This window comes from Dreissena polymorpha, chromosome 10 (assembly GCF_020536995.1).
Source record: "Dreissena polymorpha isolate Duluth1 chromosome 10, UMN_Dpol_1.0, whole genome shotgun sequence".
NCBI classification, from domain to species: domain Eukaryota; kingdom Metazoa; phylum Mollusca; class Bivalvia; order Myida; family Dreissenidae; genus Dreissena; species Dreissena polymorpha.
In genome coordinates, this window is record NC_068364.1 from 74,386,362 (window position 1) to 74,411,231 (window position 24,870).

At 37.1% G+C, this 24,870-nt stretch overlaps 1 protein-coding gene and 1 non-coding gene across 2 annotated transcripts in view; both read left to right on the forward strand.

Annotated features, from left to right (window-relative positions):
* Positions 1 to 802: 802 nt before the first annotated feature.
* Trnar-ccu (transfer RNA arginine (anticodon CCU)) lies at positions 803 to 875 on the forward strand. The gene has a single exon. It is a non-coding gene; the product is annotated as a tRNA-Arg (tRNA).
* A 2,252-nt stretch (positions 876 to 3,127) lies between these two features.
* The window catches only part of LOC127847934 (ankyrin repeat and IBR domain-containing protein 1-like), a 47,389-nt gene continuing 25,646 nt past the window's right edge, over positions 3,128 to 24,870 (forward strand). The window contains exons 1-7 of the mRNA XM_052380166.1: positions 3,128 to 3,275; positions 6,360 to 6,618; positions 10,018 to 10,225; positions 17,165 to 17,347; positions 19,156 to 19,327; positions 21,682 to 21,845; positions 23,968 to 24,053. Of these exons, the coding sequence (XP_052236126.1) occupies positions 6,431 to 6,618; positions 10,018 to 10,225; positions 17,165 to 17,347; positions 19,156 to 19,327; positions 21,682 to 21,845; positions 23,968 to 24,053 (1,001 nt within the window). The 5' untranslated portion in view covers positions 3,128 to 3,275; positions 6,360 to 6,430. The remainder of the gene's footprint in view (positions 3,276 to 6,359; positions 6,619 to 10,017; positions 10,226 to 17,164; positions 17,348 to 19,155; positions 19,328 to 21,681; positions 21,846 to 23,967; positions 24,054 to 24,870) is intronic.

Genomic DNA, 24,870 nt, shown 5'->3' on the forward strand with positions numbered 1-24,870 from the left:
AATCTACTCGGTGCATGTATCCGTATGTCACGGAAACGAGTGTTTGCATATTGTAAGCGATCAATTTACTCGCAATGTTATTTTAAACATCTGTCAAGATTATTGTTAGAAAATGGGATAAGACAAACATGGTTTCATTTATATGTTAGTGGATCTGTGTATAATCAGATTCATATGCATATATTGCTTTATTATGTTTGTCGTGCTGTACAGTTGATTGAAACAGCATGGAACTTAAATGTACATTGCAAGGTAAATATATTAATATAAATCATAGTAAGTTAAATACCTCTATTACCAATAAATGTGCTTGTTTATATGTTATTTTTTCCACAACTGCTTCTGATGCGATTACATGTTTCCCCGTAATTCAGGTATTCCGGGAACGTTTTTGCCCTTTTATGCCTAAACTGCGCGCTAAAATGCCCTTTTTGAAAGTAATGCGCCATGCCCCTTTGCCCTCCTGGGAAAAACACTACTACTACTACTACTACTACTACTACTACTACTACTACTACTACTAAGTTCTACTACTACTACTACTACTACTACTACTACTACTACTACTACTACTACTACTACTACTACTACTACTACTACTACATTACTACTACTACTACTACTACTACTACTACTACTACTTCTACTACTACTACTACTACTACTACTACTACTACTACTACTACTACTACTTAATTCTACTTAATTCTACTACTACTTACATACTACTACTACTACTACTACTACTATACTACTACTACAACTACTACTAATTGTTGTTTTTCTTACGTGCGTTCATCAAGCCTCCGTGGCCCAATGGATAAGGCACCGGCCTCCTAAGCCGGGGATTGCGGGTTCGAGTCCCGCCGGAGGTTGTCTTTTTTTAGCTGGAAATCGTATGATATACTTGTTTGTTCACCACTGAAAATATTCGAACGCATGTAAAAATTTGCGTTGTGTTCGAAGGAAATACTGCCCTTTGTTAAAAAACAGATACTTGCTCAATTCCTAGTAGATTTTGCCTGCGATTTTTTTTATAATTCCTACATAATAATTATTGCCAATTGCTACAGCGATTGTTGTTAATGTTTTGCGTTTTCGTTAGCTTTAATAACATATTGTTATTGTGTATTTAATTACATATAAAAACATATGTGCGCAAATCTTACTAAATTCCCCATGTACGATTTCCGTCAAACGTTTACGGAATAATCACCAAGGGTTTTAAAAGCGCGTTGCCGACGTTTTACGTTCGCGTTATTTTTAAAGGGGCCTTTTCACAGATTTTGGCATTTTTTAACTTATTCATTAAGTGCTTTATATTGATAAATGTAAACATTGGATCGTAAAAGCTCCAGTAAAAAATCAAGAATAAAATTTAAAAAAGGAAAAGAACATTGCCCGGAGCAGGTTTCGAACCAGTGACCCCTAGAGTCCTGCCAGAGTCCTGAAGTAAAAACGCTTTAGCCTACTGAGCTATTCCGCCAAGTACACTTACTACAAGTATTTTATACCTTATATAAGCAATCTTCGTAGTTTCACAAAATTTAACGACAAAAACAGAACTCTCCAAATTATTCAATCGTTTCGCGTTGCAACGCTTTATAATTTTTAGGTTTTAAAATCGTCAAAAGATGCATATAATCGCTATATTAGACCATGGTAAATGTTCAGTATTACTGTTTCCTCACAAATATCATAACTAAAACGAAAATTTGCGAATCTGAAACAACTTTTTTCAATTTTGTCAATTTACCAAAGCGTGAAAAGATCCCTTTAAGGCGTATTGCCATACCTTTTAAAATACATACAGCAGATTTCTTTTGACAATCTTCTTAAATTTTGAATGACATTTTCTTTAAATTTTACAGAATAATTATCCCCAATGCTACATTTATCGAAGTACCATTCACATTAAAATGATCCGTGTAATCAACCTGTCACATCAGGTGTCCCCCAGGGCTCTGTTCTCGGCCCTCTCCTCTTCTTGCTCTACATAAACGATCTGCCAGAAAACTTAGTGTCACAGGTCCGGTTATTTGCTGATGACACTGCTGTCTACATCACGGTCAACAATCCCACTGAACAAAATACCCTGCAAGAAGATCTAGATCGGCTACAAAAATGGGAACACACTTGGGATATGGAATTTAATCCTTCCAAGTGTACGGTTATGAACATCACCAGGTCAAAACGTCCCTACAAATCCACTTACACACTCCACGGTCATATTCTAGAAACAGTTAGTGATGCTAAATACTTGGGTGTTAGCATCACATCTGACCTCAGCTGGAATAAACACATAAACCAGGTTACTGCAACAGCCAGTCAAACACTAAACTTCATCAAACGAAACATTCCCATAAAACACCCACGCATTAGAGAATTTGCCTTCAAAACCCTGGTCCGCCCACAACTTGAGTATAGTAGCTCAGTGTGGAGCCCACACACACAACACAACATAAACAAGATCGAGATGGTCCAACGCAGGGCCGCTCGATGGGTTACAAATGATTACTCATATCACAACAGTGTCACACACATGCTAGACAAATTAGGGTGGCGTTCACTCGAGGACAGAAGGTATGACTCCCGGCTACTGATGTTCTATAAAATTGTCCACGGACTGGTTGCTGTACCAATGCCTCCCTATGTCACTCCTCCGACCCGGCTCACTAGACATTTGCACCCTCTTTCATTCAGACAAATCCCTACTCCAAGCAACTACTATAAATTCTCCTTCTATCCAGCCACTATTGTCTTATGGAACTCTCTACCAGCCAATATTGTACAGGCACCTACCCTGGACCAGTTTAGGCTGGGGGTGACCAAACTAGACCACAGTTTCTAAGCAGGTTGGCTGTTTTTAACCTTTTATCTGTATATTCCTTCTTTTAACTAACACTATCACCTTTGTTTCTATGTCTCACAAATACATTTTGTATTACTTTTATCTCCTATACACTTCTTCCTTAATTTCCTAGCACTGACACGCACCTGCTTGTAATGCTAATTGTTGGCGACTAGCAGTATATATAGATAAACCTGATGATCAGTTTGACAGTTAATCTATATCTTGAACCAACCCCTAAAGTCTGCGATTGATGCGGAAGTTGACAAATTTTCCCAGCATGCTTAAATAAAAACACGAACATTAGCCTAAAGAATGTGCTGTACTTCGTAATTGCAGTTTTCTTAGTTGTTTACTTTTAGGGCATTGTCTGAATTATGACATTGCTACGAGGTTTACAAGGCATTTATTGAGAGATATTTACGTGAGTCTCAATTTTGTCTGAGTTCACAGAGCTGCACAATGGCTTTTGTACTCGTATGCATACACTTCCTTTGTTGTTGTTACAATTTCTTTGTTATGATTGCCCAAAGTCAGTGCAAAACACGTAAACAAATTAATTACATATATGTTATTACATTTAAGGGGATTATATTATATACACTACAAAGTGCGTTTTCTTTGTCCACATTTACATTTATTTCATGCTTATCAATTACGGAATCAATAAACGAAAGTAATTAATTATCAATTAAAATACTTTTTTGTTCAAATTATGATGACTAACATTTTATATTAATAACTAAGATTTAGTTGGCCTTTTATTAAATAATTTTTATTATTAGGCACGATACTATGAGGAGGGCAGATACTATGAAAGTAAGGGATGTGCTTTTTTTTTGTAAGAGTCATCATTTTCATTCTTTTTTTCAAACGTCAACAAAAAGGAGTAAGAAGCAACACTTGAACATCTTATGACATCATACAAGATACAAATGAAGTCACTATATTACATGTGTTATGTGGTATTAAACAATTTTGAATGCATCAACCTTTATCAGATGGGGTGTTATTTCATTAACCAAGGTTAAAACTCTCTTATACTTTGGGTTCATATGGATAAGTCAAGATGTCGGACATAAATTACTTAATTAGAATGTTTAGACAGCGTGTTATCAATTGCTGTATGCTAAACTGGTACCCTTCTGTTGAACATTTGAGTAGATGTAGGCACTTTAAAAGTCTTTTAAACATTGAGAAATCCTTGTCATTAGACATTCATTTCAAATACCGTGCAGCCATGTCCAGGTTTAGATTATCAAATCATAAATTAAATATTGAACTCAGTAGACATAGTGGTATATTGAAAAAAACAACGTATATGTAGTTATTGTCTACAAAATTTATACACATTAGTTATTGATTGTGAATTTCAGGCCTTTTTTAAATGCCATAAATATGAAGATGTTAGAAATTCATATTTCTTTAACTGGTAAACACATGGTACTGATCCTCAAGATTTCTATGTACTGATGTCATCTCAGGATGCGGATATTGTTAGGAAAGTCTCTCTTTATGTGTACCACTTGATGTTATTGATGTCTCATGAACATTGAAATTTGACACAACTCAAACTCTTACAACTGTATTAATCACATGTATTTTGGGCCAGAGGACTTTATTTACAAATAAAGAATTCTGTTAAAAAAAAAGTAAAAAATTAACGATAATGGGATCAAAATATTTACCAGGAATAAAACACTACTAACACTAGTATACTGTCTTTTTTATCAGAACCATTTATTGTCGTTTTGGTGGCAGCATTTCATGTTCAGTTGGAAAAGCACTTGTCTAGTATGCAAGGGTCCTGGAGCCGTATTCACCAATAATAGAAATATTCTTAGGCTTAGACTCAGACTTAACAAAGACAGACTCAGAATTTGTATTCACGAAACGAAAATAAACTTGACTTATGTAAGTACACTTACACCTATGACGTTATAAAAATAACTCTTCAAATTGTAGAGGATACTGTAAACTAGAATTCAAACATGCATAAATCTAGTTTATTTGAAAGAATTGAAACTTTTAAAAATATCAATAGCGTTTGGAGGCTATATATATCAATGTTTGTAAACAAAAACAGAACGCTAGCTAACTGAACGGATGACCACTAAAATGTTTTTTTCTTTCACATACCGGCTATGGCTCCAAGCCCTTGCTTCACACGGGCGGCCTCTATTCCAGTCGGGAACTTGACGAAGTCCGCCACTTTTGCGGCCAATATAGCACTGACCTGTGCACAGACCCTACAAACTGTAGCCTGTGACAGACCAGTGCTGTCAGCCACGGTGAGCTTCAGGTCCCCGCTAGCAACGTACCGCAGGTAGATGCACACCGATAGTGCCACGAAGATCGGCAAACTTCGATTTGTGTGTCTCTCTATGTCAAAGCAAATTTCGCATATGAATTGGAGAGTGTCTCTCGTAAAATGAAACCGCTTGTAAAGTTTGACATCTCTGTATATTTCTAGCGGATTTGTACGATCTAAAAACACTCTCCACTTGCAAGCGCCGATTATTTTTACACCGACGTAGATTTCTATGGGCAGCGGCCATGTTGGTTTAGCTACGTGCTTAGAACGTTACGTCGCGACTACACGTACGTAAGTCTACAAATTGTAGACTCAGAATTTTAGACTCAGGCTTATGAGTCTGAGTTTAAAACTGGGATGATTTCAGTTTCATGAATTAACTTTTTTAAAACTGAGTCTTAGTCTGAAACTAAGCGTAAGTCTAAAAAATAGACTTACGGATATTGGTGAATACGGCGCCTGGGTTTGAGTGCCATTTTAATATGATGGTTAAACTAATATGCTTATGGTGGTTTTATAAGCTAGCTCAGTTGTTAATAAAAAAAAATCGCAGACCACTGTAGTGTCAAGCAGTTCAAAAACAAAAACAGCAACATGACAACAGTAGTTAATTCAGGTCATTAAAATACAACTACGACCAGTTTTTACATACTTGTAAGTTATTTGCAATTACTAGCATGAATACATGTCCTTTGTACTGGTAAGTACTGAAGCATTTACCACTTAGATACGTATTTTGACGCATTTGTAGTTCCTTAGAAAGTTACATTTAATTTAAGAACTTTCATTCTTGATTCAAGTTTTAAAGGCTTTGTTTCCAACACTTAGATACTAATGAGCAGCAAACAGCATAAAACCTGAACAGGCTGCAAGAAACTCGCAGGCTGTTCTGCTTTTATGCTGGTTGCAAAGGGCATTTTCACTTTGGTTCTTATACGGGAAAGGATTAAATAATAATGTTACTTGTACAGAGCGTGTAATCATTATATATGAAGCTTTAATGCTGCACATAATATTTTATTGCATTGGCAACTTATTTGAGAAATTTTCACCTCATTATAAATTTCAGGTGAATCGTTCAAACACTTTCCGGAAAAGGGCCAGAATTTACCATAATTATGATATTCTGATCTTAGGGCAGACACATGTGACCATTCATGGGCATAACTTTAAATTTAACAATTCTTATTTCAGATTTATCAATAGATACCAATAGAGGCACCACCATGAAATTCAGCCCATGTTAAAAGTTTTGCTATCAAAACATGGGCAGCTCTTCCTCGAAATTCCGCAAGCATCTTCAGACTGGGGATGAAGTGGCAGCCCTTAAGGTCTACAATGACCACAGTGACCTCCGTAAGGGGCTGGACCCTAATTCTTCCTACGGGGACAACCACCAGCATGAGACACCCCTGCATCTGGCAGCAAGGCATGGCATGAAGAGTTTGCTGAGGTATAGTTCAGGGCTCTTTTCAATCTTTGTGAAGAACAGGTTTTGGGCATGTGGCCAATTCACTGAAACACTATCAATACTATCATAATCATTTTTCATCACTTTGCCAAAAAAGAATCTGATATAATATATATATTTTTTTTGTCAAAGTGATTACAATATGTTGTTTTATCACATATTGATAGCATTGCAGTGAATTGGCCATGTGCCCAACACCTGTGTTGTAAAGCAGCCTTGGCCCTCTCATTTAGTGAAAAAATGTATCGCAAGCTGTTCAAAACTGTGAAAAAAATGAGTCTTGATTTGTTTTAAACTGTAAAAAATTGTGGTGCAAACTTCATAAAATTGTGAAAATTTCAGTCGCAAGCTTAAACTAAAAATGGCGTGGCAGAGTCCAACACGTATCCCCACACCACATCTTTGACCCAGGGGCGCCCCAGGGTTGGTAATGGGGCCATGCATAGTTGAGATTGACCGAATTGTCATAAGAGAAGTTCAGTATCAATTAGAAGTGAATCAGTGTAAACATGAAGAAGTTATAGTAAAAGGCAATTTTTGGTGGGTGTCGCCTATGTGGGCGGGGCGCACCAGGGTTGGTTAAGGGGGCCATGGATACCGTAGGTTTCCACGTATAGCGCGCTCCCATGTATAGCGCGCAGGCTGTTTTTTTAATGCAAAAATGGAACAAAAATATTTAAAGACAATAAAACCACCAAATCAAACCGAAAATGGCCGCCATTTTACTATTGCACAATCCAATAATCCGGGACATTGGAAAACTTAATTAAGCATTCAAAATAGGAAGCGTCATTATGATTAGGAGCATGGGTTGCATAGCACTAAACTTTTCTGACAATTTTGTAATTTTCTAGCAAAAGATTAACAGTCCACGTGCATTTCGTGAAAAACGTGAGAAAATAAGAATTAGTGTACATCGTGTGATTTTTCCTCGGGGAAAGCATGGGCATTACAGGTAAATTTGAATGTCGCATGGGAGACAGGGATACAATTGTTGAGGTACACCACTGTTGAACGTTCAATATTTATACACACAAAATGCAAGTGTCAATTAGTGTCTCAAATGTCAATTAGCGTCTTAACAAGTTGTGGCACATATTACTCAATAACATCTGCCAATTACGAAGTGCAAAATGACCCCCTTTCACACCTACCGTTACCCGCAAAAAAGACCTCATTCGCATCTACCCTTGCCTGCTCTCCGGAATGTCGACAACAATCCCCATCGGAATTCATCAATAAAGAAGTGTAAAAACACATACAAAGAAATGTCCGCAAGTTTATTCAAACAAATTTATTTTTGACCAAAACTTTTTCTACCGCATTCGTATCTACCATTAGCGACTTCTTGTTGTTTCGCCAATGGCCCCTCAGTCTTTACGATTATAGGGTGGTAGTTTTCTGGAAAAAACATGGCAGCCATTTTGATTATTTACGATTACACAACATATTTTTTACCAATTTAGCAGCCAGGATAGCGTTGTATCAATGTATAGCCCGCACCAGCTTTTTAATTTGAATTTTGGAGGTAAAACACTGCGCGCTATACGTGGAAACCTACGGTAGTTGAGATTGACCATATTGTCATAAGAGAGGTTCAGTATCAATTTGAAGTGAATCAGTGTAAACATGAAGAAATTATAGTAAAGGGCAATTTTGGGTGGGTGTTGCCTATGTGGGCAGGGCGCCCCAGGGTTGGTAAAGGGGCCATGCATAGTTGAGATTGACCGTATTGTCATAAGAGAGTCTCAGTATTTATTTGAAGTTAATTAGTGAAGAAATGAAGAAGTTAATGTAAAATAACCTTAAAAAAATGAGTGAAAATCTCTGACCCGACCCCACCCCAACCCCCATAACTTTGGACCCAGGGGTTAAATTCCAACTAGTGAAAAGTCGCACATATGCTCATAGCTACCATATGTGTAAGTTTCAAGGATCTAGTGCTAATAGTGTAGGAGGAGATAGTGGCCAGGACGGACGGACAGACAGACGGCGGAGATAACCACAATATCCCCACGCTTTTCAAAAAGGGTGGGGATAATTTCTTTTGGAAAATGGCCATTCTCTAAGCAGGAAAAAAATCCTTTTAAGTTTAACTGTCGTTGCCACATGTGTTTGAACCCTTAACCTCTCAGATACAAACTAAATGTTTATAGTTCTTTAGAAAATCCAATTTAATTTGAGATCTTTCTTAATAGTTTCATGTTTTAAAGGCTTCATTTCAAACCCAATGGTACTGATGAGCGGAAAACAGAAAACCTGAACAAATTACGCTGGCCGTTCTGGTTTTTTGGTGGTTGCATATTGCCATTTTCACTTTACTTCGAAGCTGAAAAGGGTTAAAAAGCTACGTTAAATGTCATTTTGAATAGCAAGATTATTAAATATGGTGCACGTTTTTATTTGAATGATGTCTGTTAAGGAAGCTTGTAAATTTGGAAGGATTATAATTATTAAAATACTAAGTAAATATAATAGTAGTAATCAATACAGCTGCATATTTATGCCCCCCTTCAAAGAAGAGGGGGTATATTGCTTTGCTCATGTCGGTCGGTCGGTCTGTCGGTCGGTCCGTCCACCAGGTGGTTGTCAGATGATAACTCAAGAACGCTTGGGCCTAGGATCATGAAACTTCATAGGTACATTGATCATGACTTGCAGATGACCCCTATTGATTTTGAGGTAACTAGGTCAAAGGTCAAGGTCACGGTGACCCGAAATAGTAAAATGATTTTCGGATGATAACTCAAGCACGCTTTTGCTTAGGATCATGACACTTCATAGGTACATTGATCGTGACTCTCAGATGACCCCTATTGATTTTTAGGTCACTAGGTCAAAGGTCAAGGTCACAGTGACAAAAACGTATTTACACAATGGCTGCCACTACAACGGACAGCCGATATGGGGGGCATGCATGTTTTACAAACAGCCCTTGCCATATTTTTAACAGTTTGCTTATCATGAGAATTGCTGCTGAGTCATTGAACGCAAGTCCTTATTGTAGGTAATAACCTGATGTAATTGGCTAAATTACACTGTTTTTGGATGTTAATAATAACTTTTTGCTTTATGCCCACATTGTTTGGTTGAATGTTGGTTTCTTCAAACCCACTACATTTTTCCTCTATTCTAGCATGCTGTGAATTAAAAAAAACAACAGTTGTGTACTGAAACTTTTGAAGTTATTAAATGATCAAAACCAAAGCCTTTGGGGTAAAATAGCTCAATCAGCCTAAAAATGTATTGTCATTTCTATCATGATAGGAACATAAATAAGCAAAATATATTATACATGTACAATCAGTGATTCAAGCTAAATGTGAAGAATGGAAAATAGATTTCATGGCTAATGCAGTCCATTGGTATTTTGTTCTCTAGGATATTTCTTTTTGAACATGGCGGAAACCCTAACAAGACCAATGGCAAAAAGGAGACAGCGCTTCACTGCGTGTGCATGGAAAAACACCACCAGTACTTTCCTGTGCAGCGGCGCAGGCTAGAGTGCCTTAGCATGATCCTCCAGTGGAAAGGGGCGGAGCTAAAAGACGGTGTGGTCGAGAAAGTGGATTTGTCCGCCCTTGACGAGGTAACAAGTTGGTACTGTGTCTACAGAATACAAGACAAATATTTAAGACACCTTCTGGCCTGAATACATTTGCGTAAAGTGTTGTACCAAATAAGCTGCACTCTCAAAACGGGGCTCAATACATGTGCATAAAGTGTTGTACCAAATAAGCTGTTCTCTGAAAACGGGGCTCAATGCATGTGCGTAAAGTGTTGTACCAAATAAGCTGCTCTCTGAAAACGGGGCTCAATGCATGTGCGTAAAGTGTTGTACCAAATAAGCTGCTCTCTGAAAACGGGGCTCAATACATTTGCGTAAAGTGTTGTACCAAATAAGCTGCACTCTGAAAACGGGGCTCAATACATGTGCATAAAGTGTTGTACCAAATAAGCTGTTCTCTGAAAACGGGGCTCAATACATGTGTGTAAAGTGTTGTACCAAATAAGCTGCTCTCTGAAAACGGGGCTCAATACATGTGTGTAAATTGTTGTACCAAATAAGCTGCTCTTTGAAAACGGGGCTCAATACATGTGCGAAAAGTCTTGTACCAAATAACTGCTCTTTGAAAACGGAGCTCAATACATTTGCGTAAAGTATTGTACCAAATAAGCTGCTCTCTGAAAACTGGGCTCAATACATGTGCATAAAGTGTTGTACCAAATAAGCTGTTCTCTGAAAACGGGGCTCAATACATTTGTGAAAAGTGTTGTACCAAATAAGCTGCGCTCTGAAAACGGAGCTCAATACATTTGCGTAAAGTGTTGTACCAAATAAGCTGCTCTCTGAAATCGAGGATCAATACATTTGCGTAAAGTGTTGTACCAAATAAGCTGCACTCTGAAAACGGGGCTCAATACATGTGCGTAGTGTTGTACCAAATAAGCTGCTCTCTGAAAACGGGGCTCAATACATTTGCGTAAAGTGTTGTACCAAATAAGCTGCACTCTGAAAACGGGGCTCAATACATGTGCATAAAGTGTTGCCCAAATAAGCTGCGCTCTGAAAACGGGGCTCAATACATTTGCGTAGTGTTGTACCAAATAAGCTGCTCTCTGAAAACAGGGCTCAATACATTTGCGTAAAGTGTTGTACCAAATAAGCTGCTCTCTGAAAACGGGGCTCAATACATGTGCACAAAGTGTTGTACCAAATAAGCTGTTCTCTGAAAACGGGGCTCAATACATTTGCGTAGTGTTGTACCAAATAAGCTGCTCTCTGAAAACAGGGCTCAATACATTTGCGTAAAGTGTTGTACCAAATAAGCTGCTCTCTGAAAACGGGGCTCAATACATGTGCATAAAGTGTTGTACCAAATAAGCTGCTCTCTGAAAACGGGGCTCAATACATTTGCATAAAGTGTTGTACCAAATAAGCTGCTCTCTGAAAACGAGGCTCAATACATTTGCGTAAAGTGTTGTACCAAATAAGTTGCTCTCTGAAAATGGGGCTCAATACATGTGCGTTAAGTGTTGTACCAAATAAGCTGCTCTCTGAAAACAGGGCTCAATACATTTGCGTAAAGTGTTGTACCAAATAAGTTGCTCTCTGAAAACGGGGCTCAATACATTTGCGTAAAGTGTTGTACCAAATAAGTTGCTCTCTGAAAATGGGGCTCAATACATGTGCGTTAAGTGTTGTACCAAATAAGCTGCTCTCTGAAAACAGGGCTCAATACATTTGCGTAAAGTGTTGTACCAAATAAGCTGCTCTCTGAAAACGGGGCTTAATACATTTGCGTAAAGTGTTGTACCAAATAAGCTGCGCTCTGAAAATGGAGCTCAATACATTTGCGTAAAGTGTTGTACCAAATAAGCTGCTCTCTGAAAATGGGGCTCAATACATTTGCGTAAAGTGTTGTACCAAATAAGCTGCTCTCTGAAAACGGGGCTCAATACATGTGCGTCAAGTGTTGTACCAAATAAGCTGCTCTCTGAAAACGGAGCTCAATACATTTGCGTAAAGTGTTGTACCAAATAAGCTGCTCTCTGAAAACTGGGCTCAATACATGTGCATAAAGTGTTGTACCAAATAAGCTGTTCTCTGAAAACGGGGCTCAATACATTTGCGTAAAGTGTTGTACCAAATAAGCTGCGCTCTGAAAACGGGGCTCAGTACATTTGCGTAAAGTGTTGTACCAAATAAGCTGCTCTCTGAAAACGAGGCTCAATACATGTGCGTAAAGTGTTGTACCAAATAAGCTGCACTCTGAAAACGGGGCTCAATACATGTGCGTAGTGTTGTACCAAATAAGCTGCTCTCTGAAAACGGGGCTCAATACATTTGCGTAAAGTGTTGTACCAAATAAGCTGCACTCTGAAAATGGGGCTCAATACATGTGCATAAAGTGTTGTACCAAATAAGCTGCTCTCTGAAAATGGGGCTCAATACATGTGAATAAAGTGTTGACCAAATAAGCTGCGCTCTGAAAACGGGGCTCAATACATTTGCGTAGTGTTGTACCAAATAAGCTGCTCTCTGAAAACAGGGCTCAATACATTTGCGGAAAGTGTTGTACCAAATAAGCTGCTCTCTGAAAACGGGGCTCAATACATTTGCGTAAAGTGTTGTACCAAATAAGCTGCTCTCTGAAAACGGGGCTCAATACATTTGTGTAAAGTGTTGTACCAAATAAGCTGTGCTCTGAAAACGGAGCTCAATACATTTGCGTAAAGTGTTGTACCAAATAAGCTGCACTCTGAAAACGGGGCTCCATACATTTGCGTAAAGTGTTGTACCAAATAAGCTGCACTTTGAAAACGGGGCTCAATACATTTGCGTAAAGTGTTGTACCAAATAAGCTGCTCTCTGAAAACGAGGCTCAATACATTTGCGTGAAGTGTTGTACCAAATAAGCTGCACTCTGAAAACGGAGCTCAATACATTTGCGTAAAGTGTTGTACCAAATAAGCTGCACTCTGAAAACGGGGCTCAATACATGTGCATAAAGTGTTGTACCAAATAAGCTGCACTCTGAAAACAGGGCTCAATACATTTGCGTAAAGTGTTGTACCAAATAAGCTGCTCTCTGAAACCGGGGCTCAATACATTTGCGTAAAGTGTTGTACCAAATAAGCTGCTCTCTGAAAACGGGGATCAATACATGTGAATAAAGTGTTGACCAACTAAGCTGCGCTCTGAAAACGGGGCTCAATACATTTGCGTAGTGTTGTACCAAATAAGCTGCTCTCTGAAAACGAGGCTCAATACATTTGCGTAAAGTGTTGTACCAAATAAGCTGCACTCTGAAATTGGGGCTCAATACATTTGCGTAAAGTGTTGTAACAAATAAGCTGCACTCTGAAAACGGGGCTCAATACATGTGCGTAGTGTTGTACCAAATAAGCTGCTCTCTGAAAACGGGGCTCAATATATTTGCATAAAGTGTTGTACCAAATAAGCTGCGCTCTGAAAACGGGGCTCAATACATTTGTGTAAAGTGTTGTACCAAATAAGCTGTTCTCTGAAAACGGGGCTCAATACATGTGAATAAAGTGTTGACCAAATAAGCTGCGCTCTGAAAACGGGACTCAATACATTTGCGTAGTGTTGTACCAAATAAGCTGCTCTCTGAAAACAGGGCTCAATACATTTGCGGGAAGTGTTGTATCAAATAAGCTGCTCTCTGAAAACGGGGCTCAATACATTTGCGTAAAGTGTTGTACCAAATAAGCTGCTCTCTGAAAACGGGGCTCAATACATTTGTGTAAAGTGTTGTACCAAATAAGCTGCGCTCTGAAAACGGAGCTCAATACATTTGTGTAAAGTGTTGTACCAAATAAGCTGCACTCTGAAAACGGGGATCAATACATGTGCATAAAGTGTTGTACCAAATAAGCTGCTCTCTGAAAACGGGGCTCAATACATTTGCGTAAAGTGTTGTACCAAATAAGCTGCACTCTGAAAACGGGGCTCCATACATTTGCGTAAAGTGTTGTACCAAATAAGCTGCACTCTGAAAACGGGGCTCCATACATTTGCGTAAAGTGTTGTATCAAATAAGCTGCTCTCTGAAAACGGGGCTCAATACATTTGCGTAAAGTGTCATCCAAGATTAGCCTTTGAAGTCCGCACAGGCTTATCAGGGACGAAACTCTCCATCTAAAATGAATTATTGTTAAGAAGAGACTTGTTTTAAAAAGAAAAATACTACAGTCCAACCCCTCTTAAGCAGCCAGTCAAGGGAAACAGCCAAATTGGCTGCTTAAGCGGGGTGGCCTCTTAATAGGGGGTTGGGTCATAGGGAGTCTGGAAACAGTTGTGAATCAGTTATGCGTGAATAACTCCCGTGTCACTATAAATCGATAATTTAATCGGTTTATTGCAGCTTTGAATACCTACCGCACGAAATGGTCCCGACAGTGATCTCCTTCACGATAAAATCGTGGACAGTTACTTAAGAGACTGATAATAGCAACAGGGTGTAATCCTCCTGGTAATCGTGCTTTTCATGCATAATATTATAAAAACATTTTTTTCGCCGCATAAAGGGTTTTATGAATATTAATATTGAAATCATTGTAAATATAAAACAAATATAGATGTTTTGTTTTATTCCCAAATGAGAATAATAATTTGTAATCCGAAACACACTCCCGATTGTTTACTGTTAACGAGACGTTTACAAATTCTAGCATCGTGTATTTCCTTTGTCCCTACAAAAGCGCGCGAAAATTATGCACCAATGTACAATGTCACGCCATACCCATGGTTCGAAAGCATGCGTGTATTGATTTTTGGATAAAAACTTTGTAGCGCAGATAACATGTAGATAAGTTGATTTCGGTTAAAAGTTTTGCTGTTCTTTTTAACTTTTAATTAGCCGATAATTGTCATAAATGTGTGCTTGAAATAGTATGAGCTACAACTAATAAATTATAAATTAAGAATCTCCTTTCCAGTAATAATAGGTGATATTCGCACGTTCGGAAACAAGAAGATCAAACGGTCGCATATTGCTTTTAACCCGATAATCCGCCGCTAATTAATTGCAATTTGCAAACTGGCTGTCAAAATGTTCATCACACATCATGCTTCAGTACTACAGAGCCTAAACCGCAGACTGGAAGTACGTATCAATTTTTTCGCCGTTGCGTCTGTGTTATTTTGCCAATGTACATGACTGACTTACTTGCGCGTGACCACTCATATGGGGGGAATTTAACATTTGGGATGCAAAATTGCTGGCCGCTGGCCGGAGAAACGGGGTTACCGCTTAAGAGGGGTGCATTATATAGTGTTTATCGACGGTCGCGGCACAGACCGGCCGCTTACACGGGGTGACCGGCGATGAGGGGTGACCGGAAGTAGGGGTTGGACTGTATACAAGTGGAAAGTGTCCCACCTGAATAATCTGAGATGACACTATGCATTTGCATTAAGTTCCATTTTCCTAGACTGGGGCTAAAATATTTTGTTAAGTTTCAATTATGTCTATTCTAGTTTAGCAACATGGCTCTGTGCTGTTACAGGTTCATACAAGCCCAGTTTTGTATTTTTAATCCTTTCTTGAAAGTAAAACATGTCATGGCAAATTTGCTCTTTGTCACACACAGTCCATGTTTTATTATCTCAACATAAATTATTGGCCAAATTTAAAGAGATACCAGTATATAACACTTAGAATAAATAAAAGTCACATGACACCAAAAGACTCAAATATTGTGTTCATTTTGATGAAAAGGAAAAAGGTAAATATAATCTGAAATTGTGAATATCTGTTTCAACTCTTTGAAATTGTGAATATCTGTTTCAACTCTTTGAAATTGTGAATATCTGTTTCAACTCTTTGAAATTGTGAATATCTGTTTCAACTCTTTGAAATTGTGAATACTGTTGCAACTCTTTGAAATTGTGAATATCTGTTTCAACTCTTTGAAATTGTGAATATCTGTTGCAACTCTTTGAAATTGTGAATATTTGTTTCAATTCTTTGAAATTGTGAATATCTGTTTCAGCTCTTTGAAATTGTGAATATCTGTTTCAATTCTTTGAAATTGTGAATATCTGTTTCAACTCTTTAAAATTGTGAATATTTGTTTCAACTCTTTGAAATTGTGAATATTTGTTTCAACTCATTGAAATTGTGAATATCTGTTTCAACTCTTTGAAATTGTGAATATCTGTTTCAACTCTTTGAAATTGTGAATAACTGTTTCAACTCTTTGAAATTGTGAATATCTGTTTCAACTCTTTGAAATTGTGAATAACTGTTTCAACTCTTTGAAATTGTGAATATCTGTTTCAACTCTTTGAAATTGTGAATATCTGTTTCAACTCTTTGAAATTGTGAATATTTGTTTAAACTGTTTGAAATTGTGAATATCTGTTTCAATTCTTTGAAATTGTGAATATTTGTTTAAACTCTTTGAAATTGTGAATATCTGTTTCAATTCTTTGAAATTGTGAATATTTGTTTCAACTCTTTGAAATTGTGAATATTTGTTTCAACTCTTTGAAATTGTGAATATCTGTTTAAACTCTTTGAAATTGTGAATATCTGTTGCAACTCTTTGAAATTGTGAATATCTGTTTCAACACTTTGAAATTGTGAATATCTGTTTCAACTCTTTGAAATTGTGAATATCTGTTTCAACTCTTTGAAATTGTGAATATTTGTTTCAACTGTTTGAAATTGTAAATATCTGTTGCAAGTCTTTGAAATGTCAATATCTGTTTCAACTCTTTTGAAATTGTGAATATCTGTTTCAACTGTTTGAAATTGTAAATATCTGTTGCAAGTCTTTTGAAATTGTGAATATCTGTTTCAACTCTTTGAAATTGTGAATATCTGTTTCAAGTCTAACAAAAAGATAAACAAAAGTCACATGACCCCAAAAAGAAGGCTTAATCTTAACTCTTGTGGACATGTGTTGTTGTTGTTTTTGTTTAGTCCAATGATTTATTAGTTGATAAAAACTTGTGTTCATTTTGATTTAAAAAATAGTGCCTCTCTGTTTGCAGTCTAACAACACTGCCTTGCACTACGCAGCCCAGAGCGGGCTGAAGGCGTGTGTAGAGCAGCTGGTAAACCACTCGTGCCCGTTGTTTATCGAGAACAAGGACAATCAGACGCCCTGCGACAGCGCAGAGAGCAGCGGCTTCAACGATATAGCTCTATTCTTGGAGTCCAAAATGGTCTTCTCAGTAGGTATTTTTTCACGGGGCTATCTTAATTGTTTCTGATTTGTGTGTGATTGTTTTATATATTCAGTGATTTTTACAGTCCATCAGTCTGCTGTAACATTTTCGTGTCCGCTCATATTTCCTTTACCAATATATGGATTTTCATGAAACATGGTCAAGGTCATAAGTCAAAGTCAAAGGATAGAGCCTCCCTTTTCACGCTGTATCTTCTATCAAATTTAAAGGATTTTCATGATCAAGGCTAAGGGTCAAGGTCATACTTCAAGGTCAAGGTTTGAGCTTCCATTCTAGTGTCAACTCCATTTCTCTTAAACCCTGATAATGATTTTCCTGCCTCTTGTCTAAAATGTTTGGGTCATTTAGACGCTGTGCAGCTGATGTGAGTCAGCCAAGACAGGTCAAGGTAACACTTAAAGGTCAAAAGTTTGAGCCTCTATTTTCATGTCCTGTCCATATCTTTCCTGAACCATTGAAGGATTTCCCTAACACTTGATCCCAATTTTAAGGTGATTTGGACGATGAATAAAGGCATGAGTTAGTCACACTGACTCAAAATCAAGGTCATCACTTCAAAGTTTAAAAAATCTGAGTGGATGATGTAGTTGGACTCATTTTACTCATACCAAATGTGAATTTACATGAGTGGCGCATTTTCAATGACAATACAAGAACTAAAATATAATATTGATGTTAATGTTTCCCCAAAGTTCTATTGTGTTCCTGGGACTCAATGCATACAGAAATGTTGAGCTCTGGCAGATTTGGTTGAGATCCAATATTTTCATCCCATAAGTAAAAAACATATATGTCTGTATTTTAGTTGTTTAACAACTCGCTTGGTAAATATACCTTTTATCAGTAAACAAGTCTTTCTAAAAATATTGTTATATATCCCATGGCAAAATCATTTCTTAATTATATGTGGCATGCACGCAAATATTGATAATGTAATAGAATACAATTAACAAATATCCTGTATGTATCCCGTGGTTCTTAACACTTTACTTTGAATAGAAGAAATTCAATGTATTCTAAGCAGTTCTTGGTGTTATTTATTGAGGGAATATTAACTAAAATGAATTTTGTCACTTTAAGAATGGAGAAATCTTTTGTTTATGATTCGAGCATCCTTTTACAACTTCAAAATGAGACATAATCTGATTCAGTAAAGTAAATCTGTCTAAAGAACATAATGACACAGGAGGAACCCTCGGGTCCATGGAAATTCTTTGGACAACTTGGCTAACATGGGTTATTTTACTGATGGGCAAGTCGATTGTCCTACATGGGTAATTTTGCTGATGGGTAAATCAATTGTCCTACATGGGTAATTTTACTGATGGGCAAGTCAATTGTCCTACATGGGTAATTTTACTGATGGGCAAGTCAATTGTCCTAAATGGGTAAGTTTACTGATGGGCAAGTCAATTGTCCTACATGGGTAATTTTACTGATGGGCAATTCAATACATGGGTAATTTTACTGATGGGCAAGTCAATTGTCCTACATGGGTAAGTTTACTGATGGGCAAGTCAATTGTTCTACATGGGTAAGTTTACTGATGGGCAAGTCAATTGTTCTACATTGGTAATTTTACTGATGGGCAAGTCAATTGTCCTACATGGGTAAGTTTACTGATGGGCAAGTCAATTGTTCTACATGGGTAAGTTTACTGATGGGCAATTCAATTTTCCTACATGGGTAATTTTACTGATGGGCATGTCAATTTTTTCAGTCAACAGACTAATGGAATATAATAAAAAGAAATTAATTTCTTTTAGTAAAATGTTTCTCTATTTACCTACCAGAACGATGGAGCAGGTGGTGACATTGATGAGGTGCCCCCGGAGATCGACTCGGAGGAGTATAGTGGCCTGCGCGCGCAGGACCTCCAGGAGGCCAAGGACCAGCTGCTGGTGGAGACCGCAGACATGCTCAGTATACCGCTGTTCACAGCCGAGGCACTTCTGCGTAACCATGGTAATCATAGGCAACCTGTGTTTTCATTTTAAGGGTTAACCCTTTAACACTCAGATACACATTTTGACCTGTTTGTAGTCCCTTAGGAAAGCAAATTAAATTAATGGCCTTTCTTTATAGATTTAAGTTTTAAAGGATTTATATATCTAACCCAAAGATACGGACAAGCAGCAAACAGGATAAAACCTGAACCGCCTGGGAGTTATTTGCAAGATGTTCTGGTTTTATGACAGATGCATATAGCCATTTTAGCTCGACTATTATATATGAAATATATATAGTGGAGCTATCCTACTCCCCGGCGTCGGCTTTAGCGTTCCCGTTAGCGTGCAAATGTTAAAGTTTGTGTACCACCTCAAATATTTTCTATGTCCTTTGACATATTGCTTTTATATTTTGTATGCTTCTTTACCAACATGACCCCAATCTATAAACAAGAGCAGACAACTGTATCAAGCGTTTTGACAGAATTATTGCCCCTTTTATACTTAGAATATGCATATTATTGATAAATCTATGTTAAAGTGTGCGTACCACCTCAAATATTTTCTATGTCCTTTGACATATTGCTTTCATATTTTGCATACTTCTTTACCAACATGATCCCGATCTATAAACAAGAGCAGACAACTGTATCAAGCATTTTGACAGAATTATTGCCCCTTTTATACTTAGATAATTGAACTTTTGCTTAAATTGCCATAAACTTCTTTATTTATGATCACATTTTATTCATACTTTGACAAAACAACACTTTCCTGACAAACCCACAATGCACTCTACCTAAAAAGTAAAACATGAACAAGGCAACATCTATCAACTCTCTCTACTATCTCTCTCTCTATCGTCTATATATCTATATATATCTCGATCGTCTTTTTCGCTGAGTCTCTTCTTGTCTCTCTATCTTCTATCTATCTCGCTCTGCGCGCTGATATCTATCTATCTCATTCTCTCGAACTATATATGTCTATCTCTCTCTATCTCTCTCTCTATCTCTCTCTGCTCTCTCTCTATATCTCTCTCTCTCTCTGTCTCTCTCTCTATCTCTCTACTCTATCTTCGATACATCCTCTCGTCTCCGCTCTCTCTCTCCTCTCTCTTCCTCTCTCTCTATCTCTCCTCTGTCTCTCTCTCTCCTTCTCTCTCTCTCTCCTCTCTCCTCTCTCCTCTCTCTCTCCCTCTCTCTCTCTCAGAACATTTGCTTCCTTGATATGAGAGTTGAGTTCGAAAATGGTTCCGGTCAGTTCAATAACAAGGCTGCCGGGGGGGGGCAGTTTTCCTTATTTGGCATTAGAGAAACCTTGTAAACACTCTTAAAGTCACAATTTTTGCGCATTTATCATGAAAGTTGGTTGAAACATTGGGTTTATTGATATCTCGGACAAGTTCGGAAATGGTCCAGATCGGTGAAAAAACATGGCTGCCAGTGGGCGGAGCATTTTCGTTCTATGTATATAGTGAAAACATGTGAACACTCTAGAAATCACATTTTTGGCGCAATTTTCATGAAATTTGGTCAGAGCATTTGTTTCCTTAATATAAGAGTTGAGTTAGAAAATGGTTCCGGTCAGATTAATAACATGGCTGCCAGGGGGGGGGGAAGCAGTTTTCTTATATTTATATAGTAAAAAAGGCTTATGAACACTCAAGAAGTCACATTTTTTGCCCAATCATCAGGAAACTTGGTGAAAAGATTGGTTTTATATATATCACATAATTAATGTCATAATCATTGCCCTTAGATTGTCCAAATTTTCATTATATTATGCAAAATCCTTGTAAACACTCTAGAGGTCACAATTTTGTTTCAGATTTTATGAATCTTGGTCATAATATTTATTTTTGTAAGCCAAGTTTGATGTTTTGTAAGGGGGGTCTACTCAAAATATAGGTCACCAGGTCAAATCTTACAAAAACAAAATCACTCCATATGCCAGAGTTTTGGTTCAATAATGATGAAACTTGACCAGGATGTTTGTCTGGACAATATCTAGGTCAAGTTTGACGTTTGGTAAAGATTAAATGAACCGACTCCTCTCAGGTGAGCGAACTAGGGCCATCTTGGCCCTCTTGTTTAAAAATCTTTCCAAAATTTCCCCCAAAAAGGCCAAACTTGTCCAATAAAGTAATTAATTGGTTTGTTGAGTTTATGATACAATGCTGTCTCAAATTTACTTTGCAGTTTTACATGCACTTGTAAACAATTTGAATATTTTATATCATATTTATAATGTTAAACTTTTCCTAATTTCATGGTTTTATTGCACTATTTTTCCTAATCCAAGAGGCACAGACTGTAAAATATAAAGCAAACAAAATAATGCGATGTTTTTCTGTCAATATTTTCAAAGAATGGTCGAGGGAGATGCTGCTGGATGCCTGGATGGCTGACCCGGTCTCCTGCTGCGAGAAGAGCGGAGTGACTGCCCCTGCAAGCCTCTTCAGTGACAAACCAATTGTTGCTGAGTCATTGAGTTCACCAACTGTATCCCACCCACCTTGTTCACTAGCTGAGGTAATATTAACCCGTTCCTAGACAAAGTCAAAGTAAAAATGGCTATATGTAAACTACATAAAACCAAAAACAGACTGTTACTCGCAGTCTGCTAATGTTTTATGCTGTTTGTTGCTCATTAGTATCTTAAAGTTGGCAATGAAGTCTTTCAAACTTGAAATTATTAAAAAAAGAAAGGTCTTAAATTAAAATTTATTTTTTAAGGGACCATAAACATGTCAAAGTGTGTTAAAGTGCAGTGAAGGTTTCAAAGATTGCGTCATGGCTGTTGCACCTTATATTATTTTTTATGATAAGGGCATACATATAAATAGTTTTAATTTTAAACAACATTTTTATGTCAGTTAATCTTTATACAGATAAATATCAGTATTGTTGTACATAATTATTGAAATTTACCTGCTAATAATTTTTAGCTAATCTATTTTTTGAAAAAAAAAGAGCTATTGTCATAACCTTGGCGTCGGCGTCCGGTTAAGTTTTGCGTTTAGGTCCACTTTTCTCATAAAGTATTAATGCTATTGCATTTAAACTTGGTACACTTGCTAACTATCATTAGGGGACTGGGCAGGTTAAGTTAGATAACTCTGGCTTGCATTTGGCAGAATTATGTGCCCTTTTTATACTTAGAAAATTAAAAATTTTGGTTAAGTTTTGTGTATAGGTCCATTTTATTCCTTAAGTATCAAAGCTATTGCTTTCATACTTGCAGCACTTACTAACTATCATAAGGGTACTGTGCCGGCAAAGTTATGTAACTCTGACTGGCATTTTGACAGAATTATGTGCCCTTTTTATACTTAGAAAATTGAAAATTTGGTTAAGTTTTGTGTTTAGGTCCATTTTTTTCCTAAAGTATCAAAGCTATTGCTTTCATACATGCAACACTTACTTACTATCGTAAGGGGACTGTGCAGGCAAAGTTATGTAACTCTGACTGGCATTTTGATGGAATTATGGGCCCTTTATACTTGAAAATTTGGTTAAGTTTTGTGATTTGGTCCACTTTACCCCTGAAGTATCATAGATATTGCTTTCATACTTGGAACACTTGCAAACTATCATAAGGGGACAGTAAAGGACAAGTTGCATAACTCTGGTTGTCATTTTTACGGAATTATGACCCTTTTTGACTTAGTAACTTTGAATATATGGTTACATTTTGTGTTTAGATCCACTTTACTTCTAAAGTATCAAGGCTATTGCTTTTAAACTTCAAATACTTTCATGCTACCATTAGGGTACAGTACCTGGCAAGTTGAATTTTACCTTGACCTTTGAATGACCTTGACTCTCAAGGTCAAATTATTAAATTTTGCTAAAATTGCCATAACTTCTTTATTTATGATTAGATTCGATTGATACTTTGACAAAACAACTCTTACCTGACATACCACAATTGACTCCAACCAAAAACCATCCCCCCCCCCCGAATCCCCCCTCAATCCCCCCCATATGTTTTTTTTAAATTAAAGATCATCTAATAAATGACCACCACACCCTCACACTAAACCCCCCCCCAAAAAAAAAAAATAATTTTTATGCCCCGGTAGGGTGGCATATAGCAGTTGAACTGTCCATCAGTATGTCAGTCAGTCTGTCTGACCGTCCGAAAAAACGGTGCTCTTGTTATAAACATAGCAGTCAGATTTACAAAAAGGAATTCATCAAATAGCAGTTCTGTTTGATTGATCTGCTGTCTGAGTTAGATTATGTTGTATTTTATCCAGCAGGCTTGATAAGTTTTCAGAGTGCTGGACTATAAATATTAGCATATATGGTTCTATTCCGGACCCGGCCACATATCTCATGTGGTCATTGGTATTGAAATTATTTCTATGGCCAGAACTTCCATTTTCCACTGATTCAAAAAGAGCAGTTGTCAGTTATAGGCATAAGTATATGCACTACTTAAGCTGTTAACTGACCGCCATAACATGACTGAAGTAGTGCAGCAAAACAGCAAACCATCTATATAAAGAAACAAACCAACTTCCTTTCCAGTTCCACTTTTGATATCAAGCATTCTGTTAAATGACAACAACATGACTTGCTAATGCTGAAAACAGCAACAAAATCTATCTGAAATATATGTCAACAAACAAACCGACTTCCATTCCAGTGTGACATCTGCACGCAGACGTTCCAGCTGAGCCAGGAACCAGTGCACATGTCCTGTCATCAGTTCTGCAGGGAATGCTGGGAAGGGTAGGCACAAATAATCTCCAAAAAGATAATCTCTAAACCAAAAGAAATGCACTACTTGTCATTGAATTTATAGTTAGGAATAAATAGCAGTGGAGAAAAATCTCCAAACCAAAAGAAATTCACAACTTTTGCCATTGAATGAAGAGTTAGGAAAAATGTCAGGGTAAATAGTCTCTAAATCTAAAGAACTTGTGTCATTGAATTTATAGTAAGGAACAATAGCAGTTGAAAATAAACAGGAATTCACAACTTGTGTCGTTGAAGAAATAATAGAGACAAAATAGCAAGGGGAAATACATGTAAGCTCCAAACCAAAAGAAGTGAAAACTTATAAAATTAAGTTAAACTGTCAAAGCCAAACAATCAGGTAATTATTATCAGGTAACAATTAGGTATTATTGATTAGAATTTTACAACAAGAATTCTGTAAAGGCAAAATGCAGTTTTGAATTTCTAGTTTAAAATTGTAAGCTATTTGAATAAAAAATCATCAAGCCAATAGAAATCAAATTCAATGCCATTTAAAAATATCTAAATGAATTTAAATTGTAATCCAAAATTAAACATTTTAACACAAGCTTCAAGTCAAAATACCGTTGACTTTTTTGCTCAAGACCCCATGAGTTATAGACCCTATCTTCATATAACTATTTCAAACTTTCCCCATCAGAAGCAAATAAAAATGGCTTTTGCAAGAAGCATAAAACCAGAACAGCCTGCGAGAAACTCACAGTTTATTCAGGTTTTATGCTGTTTGCTGCTCATCAGTAACTAAGGTTTGGAAATGAAGCCTTTAAAACTTGAATCTAGTTAGAAA